Consider the following 16,173-nt stretch of genomic DNA (forward strand, 5'->3'; position numbering starts at 1 on the left):
TAAAGGCTGTGGATTTAAAATCTCTGGAATGAGATTTGTGCTTTACTGTTTTACGTAAAATCAGTCATACAGTTTGTTTCCTTCTTACGTACTTTGAGTAACATGGACAGTAATTCCATATCTTGCTCCTAGAATTGCTCTTTTGAGTGTTGTATATATTTACAGTAAGGACACTGTGAAGCTTTCTATTACCCTTTGCAGTGTGATGTGAGAAAGATACTATTATTTTTAAAACACATTTTTCATTTAATGGACTCTTGGAAAAGTGTTGAAAAGCAGGGAAAGCAGCAGAGGCCTCTCTGGGGGTGAAGAGGCAAGGCAAGGGAAGCAGACTGTACAGAACATGAGAGATGAATGGCAGGTATCATTCGTCACTTTTTTGTGTAAAAGTAGTTCAGGTAGTTCCTTCTCCCCATTCCCACCCTTTTGAACAAGCAGTCAACTTCATTCTCACTTGTAACAGGATTTTGCCCATTATCAGTGCCTCAAAAGCCCCGCAGAGTTCCTGTTTCAAGTTGTTCAACCTTAAAAAGTATCTTTGACTTCATCTCTAGAGGTTCTTGATATTAAACTGCCCCAGCAAGCAAGTCACTGAGATAATGTGTTTAATTCCAAAATCTTTGGGCAGTGCCGGTTGTTGCATGGCAGCCTAGCTCTGAAGTAACAGAGTTAACAAGCACCTCAGCTAGGGTTTTGGCTTCCTTTTCTATTTGGTGTCTTGTATCAAACACTCCATCCACTGAAGAATTAATTTTCTTCTGATATAAAATGATGCTTGTCTCATGTAGAAAAGTTTGGTGAAAAGCAAAACTCTCTACTTTATCCAAGTCTGGATGCCACATGTTGCCTATCTACCTGTTGCATGAGTTTGGGAAGTTTCTGCCCTGGGTGAGGCTTTGCATTCCTTCTGTGAAGTGTCACCCTGTGTAAGGCGACTACAAATCCTCTGTTTACATCTGCTGGAATCTGTCGCCTGTTTGATTTTCATCACTCTTGAAAGAAGGGTGTTTAGAAACTTTGCTTTGAAAGTTTCCTTTCGAACATGTTTTAGTTACGTCTTTCATTCCATAACATGTAATAGATCTGTAAGATGCATCAAGAACAATTCCAGTGCAGATGTGAAACTGGAAGAGGTTTTTCATTAGTCAGTGGAGTGCGATACCAGGTTGGCTATTCCATTGCAGTTTCTGTCCTTTTTAATGACCAATACTAGCACTAGCTCTCTTGTCCATGGAATGGCTCTTGTCTCCACACTGCAGTCCCTCCTGAAGCTCCAGGATGTGAATTTGACGGATAACTACCAGGTGATGTTTTTCAAGGAGGTAGATAGTATGGAGTCTTAACACCCCGAGGCAGAAATGCAATCTGGTGTTTTCCTGGGTTGCAGGAGCTTTTGAAGGTTGCTCTGGATCATGGAAACCAACCCTGGCAGCACTTCTGGGATTGCCAGATGAGAACTTACTCAAAGCACGCTGCCTGCATTTTCACCATGCCCGCCTTTGCTTTAGGGATGTTTGGTGTACTTGTGCATGTATCTCAAATGAAAATATTCCCATGGGAACTGGGAGATCTTCGCTGCTTTTTGCAGTGTTGGAGCAGCAGAAAGAGCAGACTCTGAAGCAGGTGCTTAGTCTCCTGAGATCTGTCTTGCCTAGACTTCTGTGGAGAAGAATGTGAGCTAAGCTCTCCAGTAGGTCTGGGTTATAGTTACAGACAAGGAAATGGGTTTTGTTGTTCCATGTTAGGTAAATCCTATGGGCTGCAGGAATCTCATTACCCAAGGAGGGAGGACTAGCAGAATCCCAAGAGTCTGGTGTATTTATAGAGCAGATGTTTCTGCATGAGATGCTCATAAGGATACATTTTTCTGATGTTTTAGTTACGACATTAAAACTGCAAAGTTTGATCTGGATAACTTATTCATAGCATTAATTAGCTATTAATTTGATCCTGGAGAGTTTTCATGCTTATTTATGTGTGATATATGTGAGAATTTTTTCTTGAGGCATTAATTTTCAGTAAATTTTTCTGTAGTTGAAGATATAGCAAGTGATATCAGCAAGCCGCACTCTTACTGATGCACTTTTATAGTTTCTTTTTCAATTATAACCTTATCCATATCTACCTTAATATTAATCCTAATACAGATCAAGAAATAAGAAAGCAGGGTACAAAATACTATGATGCAATTGATAACCAAAGCAGTACAACAAATGTGCTACAAGTGTGGTAGCCCAAATGGACCACAGAAAAACCTTTTACAATTGGGCCATGGGGCAAGAAAGGTGTGAAGAATTTTTTTTTTTTTTTGCAAAATTTGATTGATTTTTTTTTAAGTCTGCAAGTGTTCCTTATGTATTTTAGCTTTCTATTTCTAAGATTTAATGAGGGAATAAGAAATGTGATGCACAGCTCCAGATAAGACCATTTTTAGTGTGTTTCTGTTACCCTCAAGCTTAGTAAGTAATGTTCCCCTTTAATAGATGTGCTTGGAGGTGGAGTTGCTATCATTTATTGCTAAAACTCCTGAAAGGTATCACAGAGAATTTGAATTCTAATTTCAGTTTCATAAAGACTTTACATTAAAATTCACATTTGGGCTTTTGATACAAAAGGATTAGTGCAACTAGAGATGGAGAAACAGCATGTAGAATTCTCTCTTCCATATATCCTGTGGAATCATATTTTAATATCCACTTTACCTGCTTTGTATCAGCCATTGCTAGAGGTCAGGCTGTGTGTTAGGATTTGGGGAAAGGATTCATTTATCTGTGCATTTCATTTGTGTTCTTAATTGAAAGTTAATGTGCTGTTACAGCAACCAGCTCACAATTAAGTGTCTTCAGATTTTGAGAGGTCTCTGAGAAAATGTGGGGTTTTTTCCTAGTCATCCAATTAACATACCAGCCTGCCTGGGTGATGGGGGGGCATGGGAGGGGACCATGATTGATTTGTTAATTACTTGGAGATTGGCAGTCCCTCTAGTTAGTTAAAAAGAAAAATTGGCTGCATGATCCTGATAGCAGAAGGTAATGGTTGTGTCCTGAGCCCTTGAGAACTAACCTTACACGGGTTTGTGGAGTTCAAAGACCCTGAAAGCTAAAAGGTTGGCTGTGGTGGTGTTGAAATTGGTGAGTTTCAGTGTTGAGAAAACTTTCCATATAGGTTTTGCCTGCGAGCACTATTAAGAATGATTTTGTCACTTCATTCCCGCACCTCCAAAAAAGAAAAATAAAAATATAAGAGAAGGGAAAAAAAAAAAGGTAGCATTTGGATAATTGACTTGAATTTTATTTATTTATTGGGTAACAGCAGGTTGATGCTTATGCAAGGCTGGGCCTTCCATACGTAGTGTGCATGCTTGCTGGACAAGTGAGGCTGTTCATAGCTCCCCTCTAACAATTTCTGCAGTCATTGATATGTGCAGCTTCAACAACTCCGAGCAGCCTTTCACTGCTCTGTCTCGCATCTTCTACCTGTGCCGTTCTCTTCCTCAATGTTTTGAGGAATTTAAAGCCATATAAACATACCGACTGTCGTCTTTTACTTTCTAAATGTGACTGATCCAGGCTTTGTGCTGAATCTGCTGTACACAGTGTGAAAGGTGGGCTTTAAACGTCAAAATGTGGGATTTAAACTGGGTGGCAGTGACGTCCAGTCAGAAAGCTGGGAATACAGAACATATTTGGAGAACCTTTGAGCAGTCAAGGAGACAGCAGTTGTATATGGTGACTCCCATCTGAACTTCTTTGGAGCAGATAAAGGCCAAAGAAAGTGAAGAAGAATTTTACATAGAGATTGATTAAATAAAATATAGCTTATTCTACACCTGTTTTTTATCTTTTTCATTTTTCAGTTTCTGTGGCCATGAATACTGCTGAGCAGTCTTCTGATTTTACGTGCTTTTCTTAAGATGGTGATGAAAGTATTTTTCAGATTAAAAGTTCTAGCTTTGAAATTAAATTTTTGCTTTGTGTGTTGTTTGCTCTGAAAACTCCTGTCCAGTTTAAGGTATATCACTGGACTCACCAGCAACTCAGAAAAATCTGTTTGTAGGCACCTCTGTGACTGTGTTCGCTTTTCTGTCAGATTCGGGGAGTTGCAGATGTGCATTGCCCATATTTTACTGAGTTTTAATAGGTTTATCAGACTACTTTGCCTCCAAATTGTTCATCCAAGGTAACGAGTTCTTAGTAATTGTAGTATAAATCGACACGCCTTCAACTTTATGGTGAAGGTTAGAGGGCTAAATTTTCTTTTAAATCTCTCCTGTTAGGAATGTAAGTTCAGATGGAGCAGAAGCACGCAGAAGACTAAGAGAGTGCGATGGCTTGGTGGATGCCCTCCTTCATGCTCTACAGTCTGCAGTTGGCAAGAAGGATACAGACAATAAGGTAAAGTTGAGTATTAAACCTTAATGGATGTTTCCGTTAATTTAGGCTGAAGTGTTGCACTGGGATCTGACTTCTATTTGCTAGTATCAGAAGGGGATTATGCTTGCTTCAGAAAACATAGTAATTATCTTTCTCACATCTCTGTCATGATATCCATGGTACTACTGATGGGGTATCAGCATGTTGCTGCTATGTTACCTTGTGTGGCTGATGAGGTGAGCAAAGGCAACTGGTTTTGATAGGTGGGGAGAGTAGTCAATTATTATTGTCAGTGACATTATTGCTATTGTTCTGCATTGTTTAATTGACACTTAAAAGTGCAATCTCCAAATCAGAATTGAGTCCCATTGTATTGTGCTTTGCACAATACCAGCAAAGGAATCGATTCTCATTTTAAAGATTTTATTCAGCACCATCTCTAAAAACTGTTGTGCTTAGACATTAAGGTATGTCTTCAGACCTGCAGCACTTAGGTTGTGTCTTTATTTTTTTTAGGTGCAGATTTTGATTAATCTGGTTTTGTTGTCATCTCATCCTGTAGTGCTTAAAAGCATATTTATATACCTAAGGAAGACAATAAGTTTAACCTGTTTAAAAAAGAAAGAGCATACTATTGCTTTATGACACCAATAAGGCTTGTAAAGCATCGTTATTTTATTCTTTTTGAGTCCCACCGTGTGATGGACTGTACAAGGGAATTACAAGGCCCTGTCACTTAATCAGATAATTTTGGAAGTGGATTTTGTAACCACCTGGTGGTTTCCATTGCAACCTACAGAGCATTGCTCTTGTCAGAACCTGATGTGCTATGGATTAGCTATTGCTACAGGATAACGTGTGTTCACCTTGAAATTCTCACAAGGCCTAGGTTTTGACCCAGAGAAAATTTAATAAAATGGGCCCCTTGGGGATTGTAAAGGTTGGAAGAATGAGAGAGAGGCTTGTATTAAAATAAGATCCTTCTGTGATCATTTTCCACTGTGTGTTTGATCTTTTGGTGAATTTTATTCTTCATGTAAGATCAGGTGGTATTTTTTATTAGAGATTTTTCATTTTGAATGGGTACTATTTATGAAGCACTTCACTTCTGGAAGATTTTAGAACAAGAACGAACCTTAATTTAAGGAGTCTTGACTAAATCTTCCTTGAAAGCTACATTCTTTTCCTGGGGCAGGTGAGCTTTTTTTAAATTCCCCCAAACCCTCCATTGTATAACATAATGGTTTGCAAATAAGAGGGTGCAATACTTGTTATAATATAAATTTCTCTGTAATAGTCTGTGGAGAACTGTGTGTGCATCATGCGGAACCTTTCCTATCACGTCCACAAAGAGGTCCCCGGAGCTGATAAGTACCAAGAGCTAGATGCCAGTCAGACTACAAGCATGGGAGGCTCTCAGAAGAAGAAGAAAGACGATGCTGGTTGTTTTGGTGGAAAAAAAGCTAAAGGTATGTGTTGCAGAGAGCTCAGAACTGGACATGGATTTGGGGGTAAATTATGCTGTGTAGGCCTGCTCTTGCAAGCACGTTCATCATGCTGGTTTAGAATGTTGCAGTTCGTGGAGGTACGTGTTTGTAGTGTCGTGGCATGTGTTCATCTCCGTTGTTGCATTACTACTAGATATTTGGGAATTTTTTCCGTGATTGCTGTAGTTTTGTTTGGCTTTAAATAGGAGTGGTGCATGCTGACGGATGACACTGCTGTTGGACAAAGGGGGACATGCTCTGCTTCTCCTCTACGTTGCTGTGTTCTTGCATCTGTCAAATCTACGCTAAGTCCACTTGCTTGGCCGTGTAGCATGTGTCACGGCGTCTGGACGCCAGGCCAGCATGCATTCATCCGAGTGCATGGTAGTCCTGTCTGTACGTCTTCTATGCCTCCAGTCTCTCACATTTGAAAACAAACTAAAAGCCTACCCTCCCACTCACAAGAAACACATACAACCTCCCAATTCTGTCACTCTTTCAGTAATTTAAATTGCAAACATGATTTTGTAGCTTTTAATTGTCAGTCACTTTTAGACCTGTTCTCTCCTCTGGGGCATGAGTGTTGCAAATGAGTTTCATTACAAGAGAGGATTAATAGTCTCAGTAACCCCCTTCCATCTTTCCTTTAGAAAGAGACACTCAAATTATATCCGTTTTCTTTGTTGTTTTAGAGAAATGACTATTCTAGACTGAATTCTGAGATAATTAACTCCATTTTCTGTCTAGGCTCCGTTCTCCTCATTCATGTGTACCCACATCCTGGCTTACTATTTATAGCCAGGTCTAAGGAAGGTTTTGGTCCTGAAGAGCTGATACGGAATTGTTTGAACTTGACGGACTGTGTGCTGCATGTTACTCTTCCTTTGATCTGACCTGGACATGTTATTAAAATGTTACGTATTTCCATATGTGCCAGGAAAATCATCACAGTGTGAACTTGCTTTTGCAGACTAGTCTGTCATCAACTAGATTTAAACTGTGTTTAAAAAAAAAAGATACAAAATTGATGGGAATTTCTTAATGACTGGGGGGAAAGCTCAAGAAAGAATTTCACCTGCTTGGCCAGCCTGTTCCCACAGTGAATGACTAAAACGCTAAAGTGTGATATCCTTTGGAAACCTTGAACATGTGCTGACTCGAGCCTGTTTCCTGCCACTTGCAGTCTCTGTTGTTTTGCTGCTTGAGAGCAACACAGTCAGTGAAAACATTTTTAGACATAAAAGCTATGAGTGTGCACTGTGGGAGGAGGGGAGCGTGCTGATTGAGAACTGTCATCATCCTCTTGATGACAGTGAAAAGAGAGCGCTCTCAGGTGGCTGTCCTTTGTCAAGTGTCTGCCGGTTTCCTCTGGGGCCAACCTATATGTGCCTTCTGTGTCTGTACACCCTGATAGTTTCTGTTTATCAGCCAAAGCATCTGATCATGTCTTTTTGGACAAATTGGTTTCAAAATCATCTGACACAGAGGACGAACCTGCAGATTTCAGTGAGCGGTGCAGACACTCAGTGACAGCTGGGGTTTGGCTCTGTGTGTTCAGCAGGAAATGACAATTTCCGAAGTGCATTTTAATGTACTTTTTCCCCCTTTTTGCAGTGCTCCTTTTAAAGTTTGCTGTTCTCTAGAGGGAAATCAACTGGTAATAATGCTGAGCTCGCAGCTGGTAGTATGTGGATCAGAAGGATAGAGGGGGACAGGCAACCGTTGTGTTTAAAAAATAAAAATCCATTAATAGATGTGCTTTTAAAATAGTAAAGAGAAACTTCCTTTTCTCACTACTAAATTTATGTGAATACCTTGTTTGAACCTGCCTTAATTTTCTCAGTCTAGGACTTCAAAATAGATCAGTTCTCTCCCCCTCTTGTTCACTTAATCTTGCAGTGTTTCCATGTTTGTTTTATTTTATTTCATGGTCATTGATCATAGCATTTCAAACACCTCTGCAAAGGGCTAGTCATCCTTCTGTCCCCTCAATTCTGTAAGCACCTTTTCATCTAATGAAAAGAGGAAGAAAAAAAAAGCTGTGCAGAGAAAGATTGGTTTTTTTCAGCAGGAACAAAAGGGAGAAAGTGGCATATCTTGTTTTGGTTTGGTTTTTTAATTGATGAAAGTTCTGTAGTATTCTTGTAATACTCAGGTTTTGAACCTGTTCTGTGAAATTCTGCCTCTTTGTGACTGTTCCTTTGTGTTTTCTTCCTTCCTGTAAATTTTTGTTTTTCTTTTGCTGCTTTTCTGGTAATTAGAGGAGTGGTTCAATCAAGGTGAGTCTTTGCAATACTTTCTTTTCATCATCGCCATAATATGCTTTGTTCAGCTTTTACATGCAAGGCTAAGAGCTGAGATCAAGGTCTTGCTCATTCACCTTCTCCTCTGCTCCCCCAGTGCATCCCTCCTTTTCATTTCAGTAGGCATGGAAATCCTCTAATTGAGTGAGCATTTGTAGTTTGCTCTTCCACTGAGAATAGAAAAGACAAGGTTTTATTCATTCCTGGTGTAAGTGCAGTAAGGGAATTGATTTGCAACTGGCCTTATAACCCTATGAGAGAGGGAGGGAACACCTGTGTGCAAGTTGCCTCACAACCCTGACATGTCAAAGTACAGCTTTGCTAGTTGGTCTGCAAAGCAGTAGCCATGAAGACTCAGGAGCTTGGATGTGTGTTCTCAGGGATCCTTGGTATTTTGTCTGCTTGGGGACGCATGCCTGGGCTGCTGCGTGTTTATTACTGGCACTCAGACTAGCTAGATGAAGCTACCCCCAGTAAATGCCTCGGGGGATATGCCCTTTAGTTTCTCATCCTAGCACGATAAGTAAAATTGCAATTGGAATACACAAGAGTGAGGCTAAAGTTTGCCTCTCTCCCTTCTAGGCTGGGAAGTTGTTAAGCTGTGAGTGCCCTGGAGACTTCCACTGTGTTACTGAGACTGATTCAGGGGTAAAGGCAGAGTCATTTTCAGTTTGTGACACTTGCTTCAGATCAGTGATTTCTGGAGGGTTGAGCCAAAGGAGAAATGTTGGAAGGAAAAAAAAAAAAAAAAAAAAAAGAAAAACAACCCAACGATCCTAATTGCTCCACCCAGTAAATGATGCTCAGTAGTGTTCTGTGAGATGCTGCTTTCAGACTATGACTGGTGAGCCTGTGGAGGATGGACATGTTGGCAAGACAGAGCTCAGCCCTTGCTTTCTGTCACTCCACTGCAATCTGGTTCAGTGGGTGTATTAACAAGCACAGTATTCACTGTTGGGGGTGGAGGGGTGGGCAAGGGGAGGCTGTTGTGAAGAATCTTTTTCCCTTCAACTTTTTTTATTTTAACCAGAAGGAAAGCGTTTGGGAATTAATCCTTCAGCAAAAATGGTCTAGCTGAATAGCTGTTTTGATTATCCAGTAAAGCAAAACGACATTTGAAGAACAACAACAACAACATTAGTGGTTAATAATGCTGGGTCACACTTCAAAGTCCGTACTGAGTTTCTGACAGATTGAAAATGCCAAAGGTCATGTTTTTGTTGTTTCTTACATAATGAAAAGTAGTGGGGGGAGAGGGAAAGAATTTTAATCCCACTGTTTCAGAGACTGTAAACTGCATCTTGCACAAGCAAGTCTCATGTCAGGCAGTTTTCCCAAACCAGAGTGCTGTGCCAATTCCTACAGCCAGGTCTCATAAAACAGACCTTTCAGCAGGCATGTTCAAAGCTGTCTGTCTCTTGGCAAAGTTTGGAGCCGTGCTTCTGATCCAACAGCATCGTCTCTTCTCCGGCATACCTCAGGCTGGAAAACTTGGAGAGCAGGGAGATGCACAGAAGGGCAGAAATTGAGATGTACAAAAACAGGGTATTAAACTTCTTTTCTACTGCTAGTGTGGTCATTTCAGCATCCCTGTGCACTAGCATTATTGACAGGCTTGAGTGACAGAGGGAGGTGTTCAGAGGTACAGAAGCTGGCAGTGAAGCTGGTTTTCTCTGATATCGATCAGGCCAGGGAATGGCTGAGAGGTTTGTAATTGGTAGGCTCCTGAACCTGCTAAATTTGGTCACCTTTTTAGAAACTGCAAACCAGTATTTGTGGGTCCTGTAAAAATAAAATGGGAAAAATACCAGCTGGGCTGCAGATTGAAACCTTTGCCATCTAGATGGATTTCTTTTGGAGTCTCCTTACAGCTTCGTCACCTTCTCTCTATAGGAAAGCCCTGGAAAATTTAGGTGCTTCAGGTATTTCTGAACCTGGCCCTTGCTCAACTTGATTAAGCAAGTAATTTGTAGAGTTGAACTCCCCTTGGTCAGAGCTCTGTGCTCTGAATTGCTTCCATTAGTAAACAGCTGGCAGCTTCTGGTTTGAACAGATGTGGTTTTGCCACTGAGGTGGGTTAGTTTCTCAGAGGGCTGAGAGACAAACTAGCAAAGGCTTCATAGAAGATGGCCAGTATTTGCAGTCTGGCCCAGAAATTGGGAGACAGTGACTGAAAATCACAGAGCACGGGTGGGGTGTGCTGTCTTAATGAAAGATGGTTTAGTAAACAGGCAGCTGCATCTCCATTGCCAGCTTAAAAGATGTAGCAGCCAGCACTGCTCTCCTGGCCAATCTCTTCCTTAAAAAGTTGTGCCCAAATACATACTGCTTACTAAACATTGCACTAGAAAGAAGGGAACTCTTACTGTGCCATCTCAAACCCCAACCTTTAAATTATAGAGAGAACTTCTGAAATGAGTAGTCGTGTTGAATAAGGTCTGGCTCTTGGAGTAAATGTTCTGAGGTTTAAACTAGCTAATATCGGAGACATGAAATTCGGGGTCATGTGAAAAAACAGTTTGTCCTACTTGTAGATAAGAGTCACATTTATCGGACTGCCTTAAGTCTGTAATCTTTCCTAAACACTGACTGACTTCAGTGCCTTTTTTTTTTTTCCTCCCTCTGCCCTGCTTTTTCCTGTCAGTGCTCTAAGGGTCAACAAGGGTTTGCAGCCAGTGACTGGGTTCAGCTGCCATTATGAAATGCAGTGTCCTTTGGTGATGCGCAGCATTTTTTCTTTCTGGTATTTGGTTCCCTAAGCAACATGTTTCTTGTTCTTTCATGGAGCAAAAACTTGAGGGAGGGCTGTAAAGTGCAGCTAATTCCTGTCCCTTCCTTTAGAAAAGATACCTTTAAAGGAGTGGCATGGTATCTGGCTGCATAACCTTTTGGCAGCTTAGGCTTTTTCATACTTTAGTTAAGCAAATTACTTCAGATGAACAGACCTTCTAGATGCATGTTTTGTTTTGCACAGTAGTTAAAGTTGGCTGGTGTTCTGTGTTGGCATTTCAAAACAAAAGTGTGTGGTATTTCCAAGGAAAGGGAGGGGATGGAATACTACCTTAAGGTTGTTGGTTTTTTTTCCTCTTGATGTTATTTCTAAATATTCATATTGGTATTTAAAAGCTCTATTTCTTCTCTATATAGTACTGCATATGTTTATGCTTTTGTCAAGAGGAAAGGTAGAGCCCATTGAATTCACTGTGCAGAAGCTGTACCGGCTCCCTGCTATAACAGGGCAGGTATTGGCCTTTCCCATTTTGTGACCTCTTCCCAGTCAAGAGTCAGACTAATCTCCATGTTACATTTTCAAGGACCGTTTTCCTGTTTGCTTTTAAGAATCCTGACTGGTGGAGCTTTCAGCCCTTCCTGTAAACCTCCACTAACAGCCTGGTAAAGTCCCTGTTCAGAAGCCACCTCTAGCAGCTTAAATTGTGTTGTTCTGAATTCATCCCATCGCAGCTGCCTTCCCTGCTCTTGAGGGAGAGGGACTAAATAACTTAATTCCCTGCCCCCCCCCCAATAATTTGGGAAAGCTAAATTGTACACTGCTGTCCTCAGAAGCCGTGCAGATTGCTGCCCTTCCTTCCAAATCTCTCTCTCTCTGCTGTCAGTACCTCTCCGATGGCAAGGTGCCTGCTTGTCCCACAGCATCCAAGTGGGCTTTCCCAAGGCAGTGTGTCTCCTTGGGGGGAGAAGAGGGAATGAAAATTAACCCTTTCCTCCCCGGCTGTTTACATAACCTTGAATTCCCAACCTAACTAAAACTAAAGTCCAGGTTTTGTTCTGCTTTCTATGAAGGATTGTATAAATTAAAGCTGATGCAGTGGTTTGAAACTGTCTCTTAGTGAAAGTATGGAATTATTTCCATTACTTTCTAATAAATAGTCAAAATGTCACTTTATTGATTGAAGGGCAATTCAAGGTTAAGTTGTTGCCTGCTTTCTGTACAATATATTAAATCTAGGCCTTCCTGCCTGATAGTCACAATGAGAATAGAGGCTGCAAAGCAAGCCTGTTGTTTTTTGCTCCGCTGCTCAGTTTCTGCTTCAGCTAAGCTTCAGGTCAAAATTCCTCTGTGAAAAAACCTGAGTAAATACTGGGCTTCTGAGGGAGGGGCATAGCTTTGCCAAGAAGGGAAATGGCACAGTTTTCCAAGATCTTAAGCACTCTTAAGACCCACTGAAATGCTAGTGCTAAGCATGTTTGTGGATTAACTTGAAGGTAGCAAGGATTTTTGTCCCTAAATTGCTCATGCTAAAACCACAGCTATGCAGCTGGATTTCAAGTCAGATATGTACAAATATGGGTAATAGTCTGTGATTTATATTCTTAGTCTGTATCTTCTCTCATCTTGTAGATGCACATGACAGTAACTTACCTGTCAGTATGCTGACAGTCTTTTCCATCTGTTGTCTTATTTTTTTGCACAGGAAAGAAGAATGGAGATTTGGACAGGAATTTTGATACACTTGATTTGCCTAAGCGATCTGAAGCAGCAAAAGGTAATGCTAATGTTTGTGCTTTTGGAAATAACAGGTAGCCTGGGAGCTGGAGGCTCTTAAAGGGACTTGAGACGCGAGCATATCGGGCTGATCTCTTTCTTTTGTATTCAGTTAATTGAAATAATGGATGTGTCAGTGCTTGTTGTTATCTAGTATTCAATACTGGATATAACCAGTTTTTATATAAAGCTGCTGAATTGGTGGAATCTTGTAGAAGCCCATCTGATTTGGTGTTAGGCGATTGTAACTCCATAGAGGGGTGGGTGCGTGCTCTCTTCCTTTACAACTCCATTTGCAAATCGTCTGCTCTGGATGTGAATGTAAGGAGTTATGAAATGCATTAGGTGAGTGTACTTATCACTAACCTTTTCCCTTCCCTGGCATCTCTGTAGTTCTTCAGTGTTCCGATGCATTGGAGAGTGACGGCAGGGAATGAGTTCAGTTTTTTTGTCTTTACTGGTAGTCTTCTCCTGAATACGGTATTCCTCCCTGTCTGTAGCGAGTAGTACTTGTAGTTTTCCAAAATTGGGAGGTTCACAGAAAAATTCTTCTGCATTGTGCTTTTGTATTTCAGCTCTGGCAGAGGTGAAATCTTTCACAAACAATCTGCATTCTCTTCCTGCATGCGTGGTACTCCTTTTAATTGGAAATTAGCAGACGATTTGGGATCTCATCAGACTTCTTACCGCATTGGACGGTGTTCTGAGAGTTGCGCAAGTTTTCATTTGAAGTGCGTGCAATGTCATTGCAAAGATTCAGCCATTGTCATGGCAACTGCTGCGGTGCCCCCCTGTCAACCTAGCCTTGCAGGAAAAGGTCTCCCATAGCACCCTCACCTTAATGATCTGTGAATACCCAGAACTACCTGAGTATTCTTCAGAAGGAAAATCTTAAACTCTTCCTGCATCACTTGTACAATTTCGAAGAGTATGAAGAAACAGTGTGACTCAATGGAGGGATCCCTGGACTTGGGATACCTGAATTATGCTACTTGGGTGACCTTGGTCAAATCAACTAATTTGTGCTTCAGTTTCCTTACTGTTAACTGGGGGCAGCAACAGAGGCCATATCTAACATCCTTAGAGATGTACTGATAGTCAGTAATGGTATAATAATTATACATGTAAAGTGCTGCACTCTCACTTAAATTCATGGGCAGTAAAGCTCTGATTGATGATATGCAAACTAATCCTAATATATAGATGGATTTAATCTATTTGCAGACACCCTTTACAATAGGTACAGTTTCTAGGCTAATGTCTAAACACAAAATTTCATTCGGTGCATTATTGCACAAGATATTAATGCACCTCTTAGAAGGTGCAATGTCATCCTATTCAGAGAGCTGCAGGAAACTTCTCCTAACCAACCTTTACATTGATGCCATCAGTTCAAGTTTAGGTGTTGATTACACTGCAGAGCATGGAGACCTCTTAAGGATGCAGAAAGAGAAAAGAACACAAAATATACCAAGGGCTTCAGCACTTCCATTCCTTTCTGAATTGGAATGTAGGTGCCACTAAAGGGAAAAGATGGAAATCAAGGATTTCTGCAAAGAAATGGATCTTGCATAACCTTCTTTAAAATAAGTTAAAAATCTTTCATGTGGCTCTGTTAATGGTGGAAGTGTTGTGGCATATCTGATGGGAGACATATCTGTCTCTCTGAGCCTACACAGCTCTTTATTATATTCAGTTGCTAGAAATCACACACTCTTGAAGAGGTTTTGTTTGATAATTTCGAGATTAGAATAGATTTTAGTCTGACTACATACCTCATGCTAGATTAGGTCAGGAGATTAATCCCACAGAATTTTGAAAGAAGCCCTTCGACATGGAAAAAGGCATGAGAAACTATTCACTTGTGTGCTAAGAGTAAAAAATAAATTCAGTGATGCGTTTTTGTTCACTTCTTTACTAGTAGTTTCCTGCTAAGCATCTAGTTTACATGAGAGTTCCTGGATATTAAAGGTTCTAACAAGATTGCTAGGACTTTGAATCATTTGGTAAGATAAGAAAAATAAAATTGCGGTTTTAAAGCCCTTAAAAGCTCTGGTCAGATCTATGCCATAGAGTATAATTGGTTCTGATGAGATCAGCTCTCAGCTGAAGCAGAACCTCGTTACTAAGATTGAAAAATCACGCAAGTTCTAATGATCAAAAGCACTCAGTTTGAGTGACACAATGAAGTGCTATTTCAAAAATCAACAATTATAGATTAATCTCTTTCATGTATTATTAAAGCCATATTAAAGTGAGTTTTCAGCTGGAATCTTTGTGGGCAAATGAAACTGCAGTAATAAGATTTGTTCGTGCAATGCAGCAAACGAACATTGCAGTAGTTAACAAATACTGGGATGCAGTGTTGTTAAGTTTCCTGTAATCTTATAGGCAACATCCATAGTGCTTATCTGGTGGATCTAAAGGTGAGGTTTCAAGAACCTGACATCACAGTTTCCCTATAAAATATTCTTAGGTATGATCACTGAGCTTAATTGATAGCATGCTTATGGTTGCTTGAAAAACTGCGAACTAGAAGCAGTGAACTAGTTCAAACCTATTTTCTATCATCTCTGGAAACTTCACTTGGTCTCCAGATAACTTTAATTGCAGGAATCTGCCTATCCTGTAGCCAAACATCGCAAAACCAGAACCTTCTGTAGTTTCTAGTTGGGGGGAAGGTGTGGGTTAGTGTCTGTGTGAGAAGCAGAGGTTTTCTCAGTCGTGTTCAAGAGAGCTTAGGAACACGTTCATATCCCCAACAGTCCAAAGGGTCTTGTGAGTTATTACCTAGCTTAAATGCGGGGGGGGATTCTGGATTCTGGAATTTGTGTGTTCTGAAGAGGAATGGATGAATGAAGGCAATTCTTTTTTTCAAAGTGATGAACTAAAGTCTCCTTTTCCTTCTGATTGCTCTTGGTTTTTTAATGGAAATCAGATTTTGCTGCAGCACAGCATTTGAGCAGCCCTGAAACCATTTCTAAGCCTTTAATAATTCTATGTGCTAGGCATTCTGGAAGGGAAAAGCTTCCAGTTCAGGGTTGTTATCTGTGGTAAACTGGATAATGTCAGATGGGAGAACTTGCAGTGCTTTCAGAAGCTGTCTCATCTGATATTAAAAAATAAATATATGTGCTCTGGCAGTGTCCAGCGTACGCTGTCCTCATGAGGAAAGATTGTGGAAGAGAAGCTTCTTGTTTCCTTTTTGTTGAAAGGAGCATATTTTTTTTTCTGACAGTCAAAGAGGGAGAGAGAAGATACATTTTTGGGGGAAGTAATAAGAGCTTGCATAGAGCTATATAAGAGGACAGCACTGACAAGAAATTATGAATGCTGTCCTCAGGACCTTGCTAAATTTAGTACTTTCAAAAATTGCTGCTTCGGGGGTGGGGGGCTAGGGGTAAGTCTTGCTGAAATCCCTTCCCCAATATAAAGTAGGTCACTGATAGTGGTGTTGGCTGTCTCCTCTGCAGCATGTTCTTTTCTGCACTACCACAGTGTAAATG

At 40.6% G+C, this 16,173-nt stretch overlaps 1 protein-coding gene across 15 annotated transcripts in view; it reads left to right on the forward strand.

The window, feature by feature from the left end:
* The window catches only part of ARVCF (ARVCF delta catenin family member), a 292,495-nt gene that overhangs the window by 233,180 nt on the left and 43,142 nt on the right, over positions 1–16,173 (forward strand). For 13 of the 15 annotated variants that reach the window (XM_069795000.1, XM_069794998.1, XM_069794999.1 and 10 more), the window contains 4 exons: positions 4,277–4,394; positions 5,671–5,842; positions 8,122–8,139; positions 12,597–12,668. In XM_069795000.1, coding sequence (XP_069651101.1) covers positions 4,277–4,394; positions 5,671–5,842; positions 8,122–8,139; positions 12,597–12,668 — 380 coding nt within the window. The remainder of the gene's footprint in view (positions 1–4,276; positions 4,395–5,670; positions 5,843–8,121; positions 8,140–12,596; positions 12,669–16,173) is intronic. The other 2 variants (XM_069795004.1, XM_069795006.1) reach the window with 1 other exon arrangement.

The sequence above is a fragment of the Haliaeetus albicilla genome, chromosome 10 (assembly GCF_947461875.1).
Source record: "Haliaeetus albicilla chromosome 10, bHalAlb1.1, whole genome shotgun sequence".
Lineage (NCBI taxonomy): Eukaryota > Metazoa > Chordata > Aves > Accipitriformes > Accipitridae > Haliaeetus > Haliaeetus albicilla.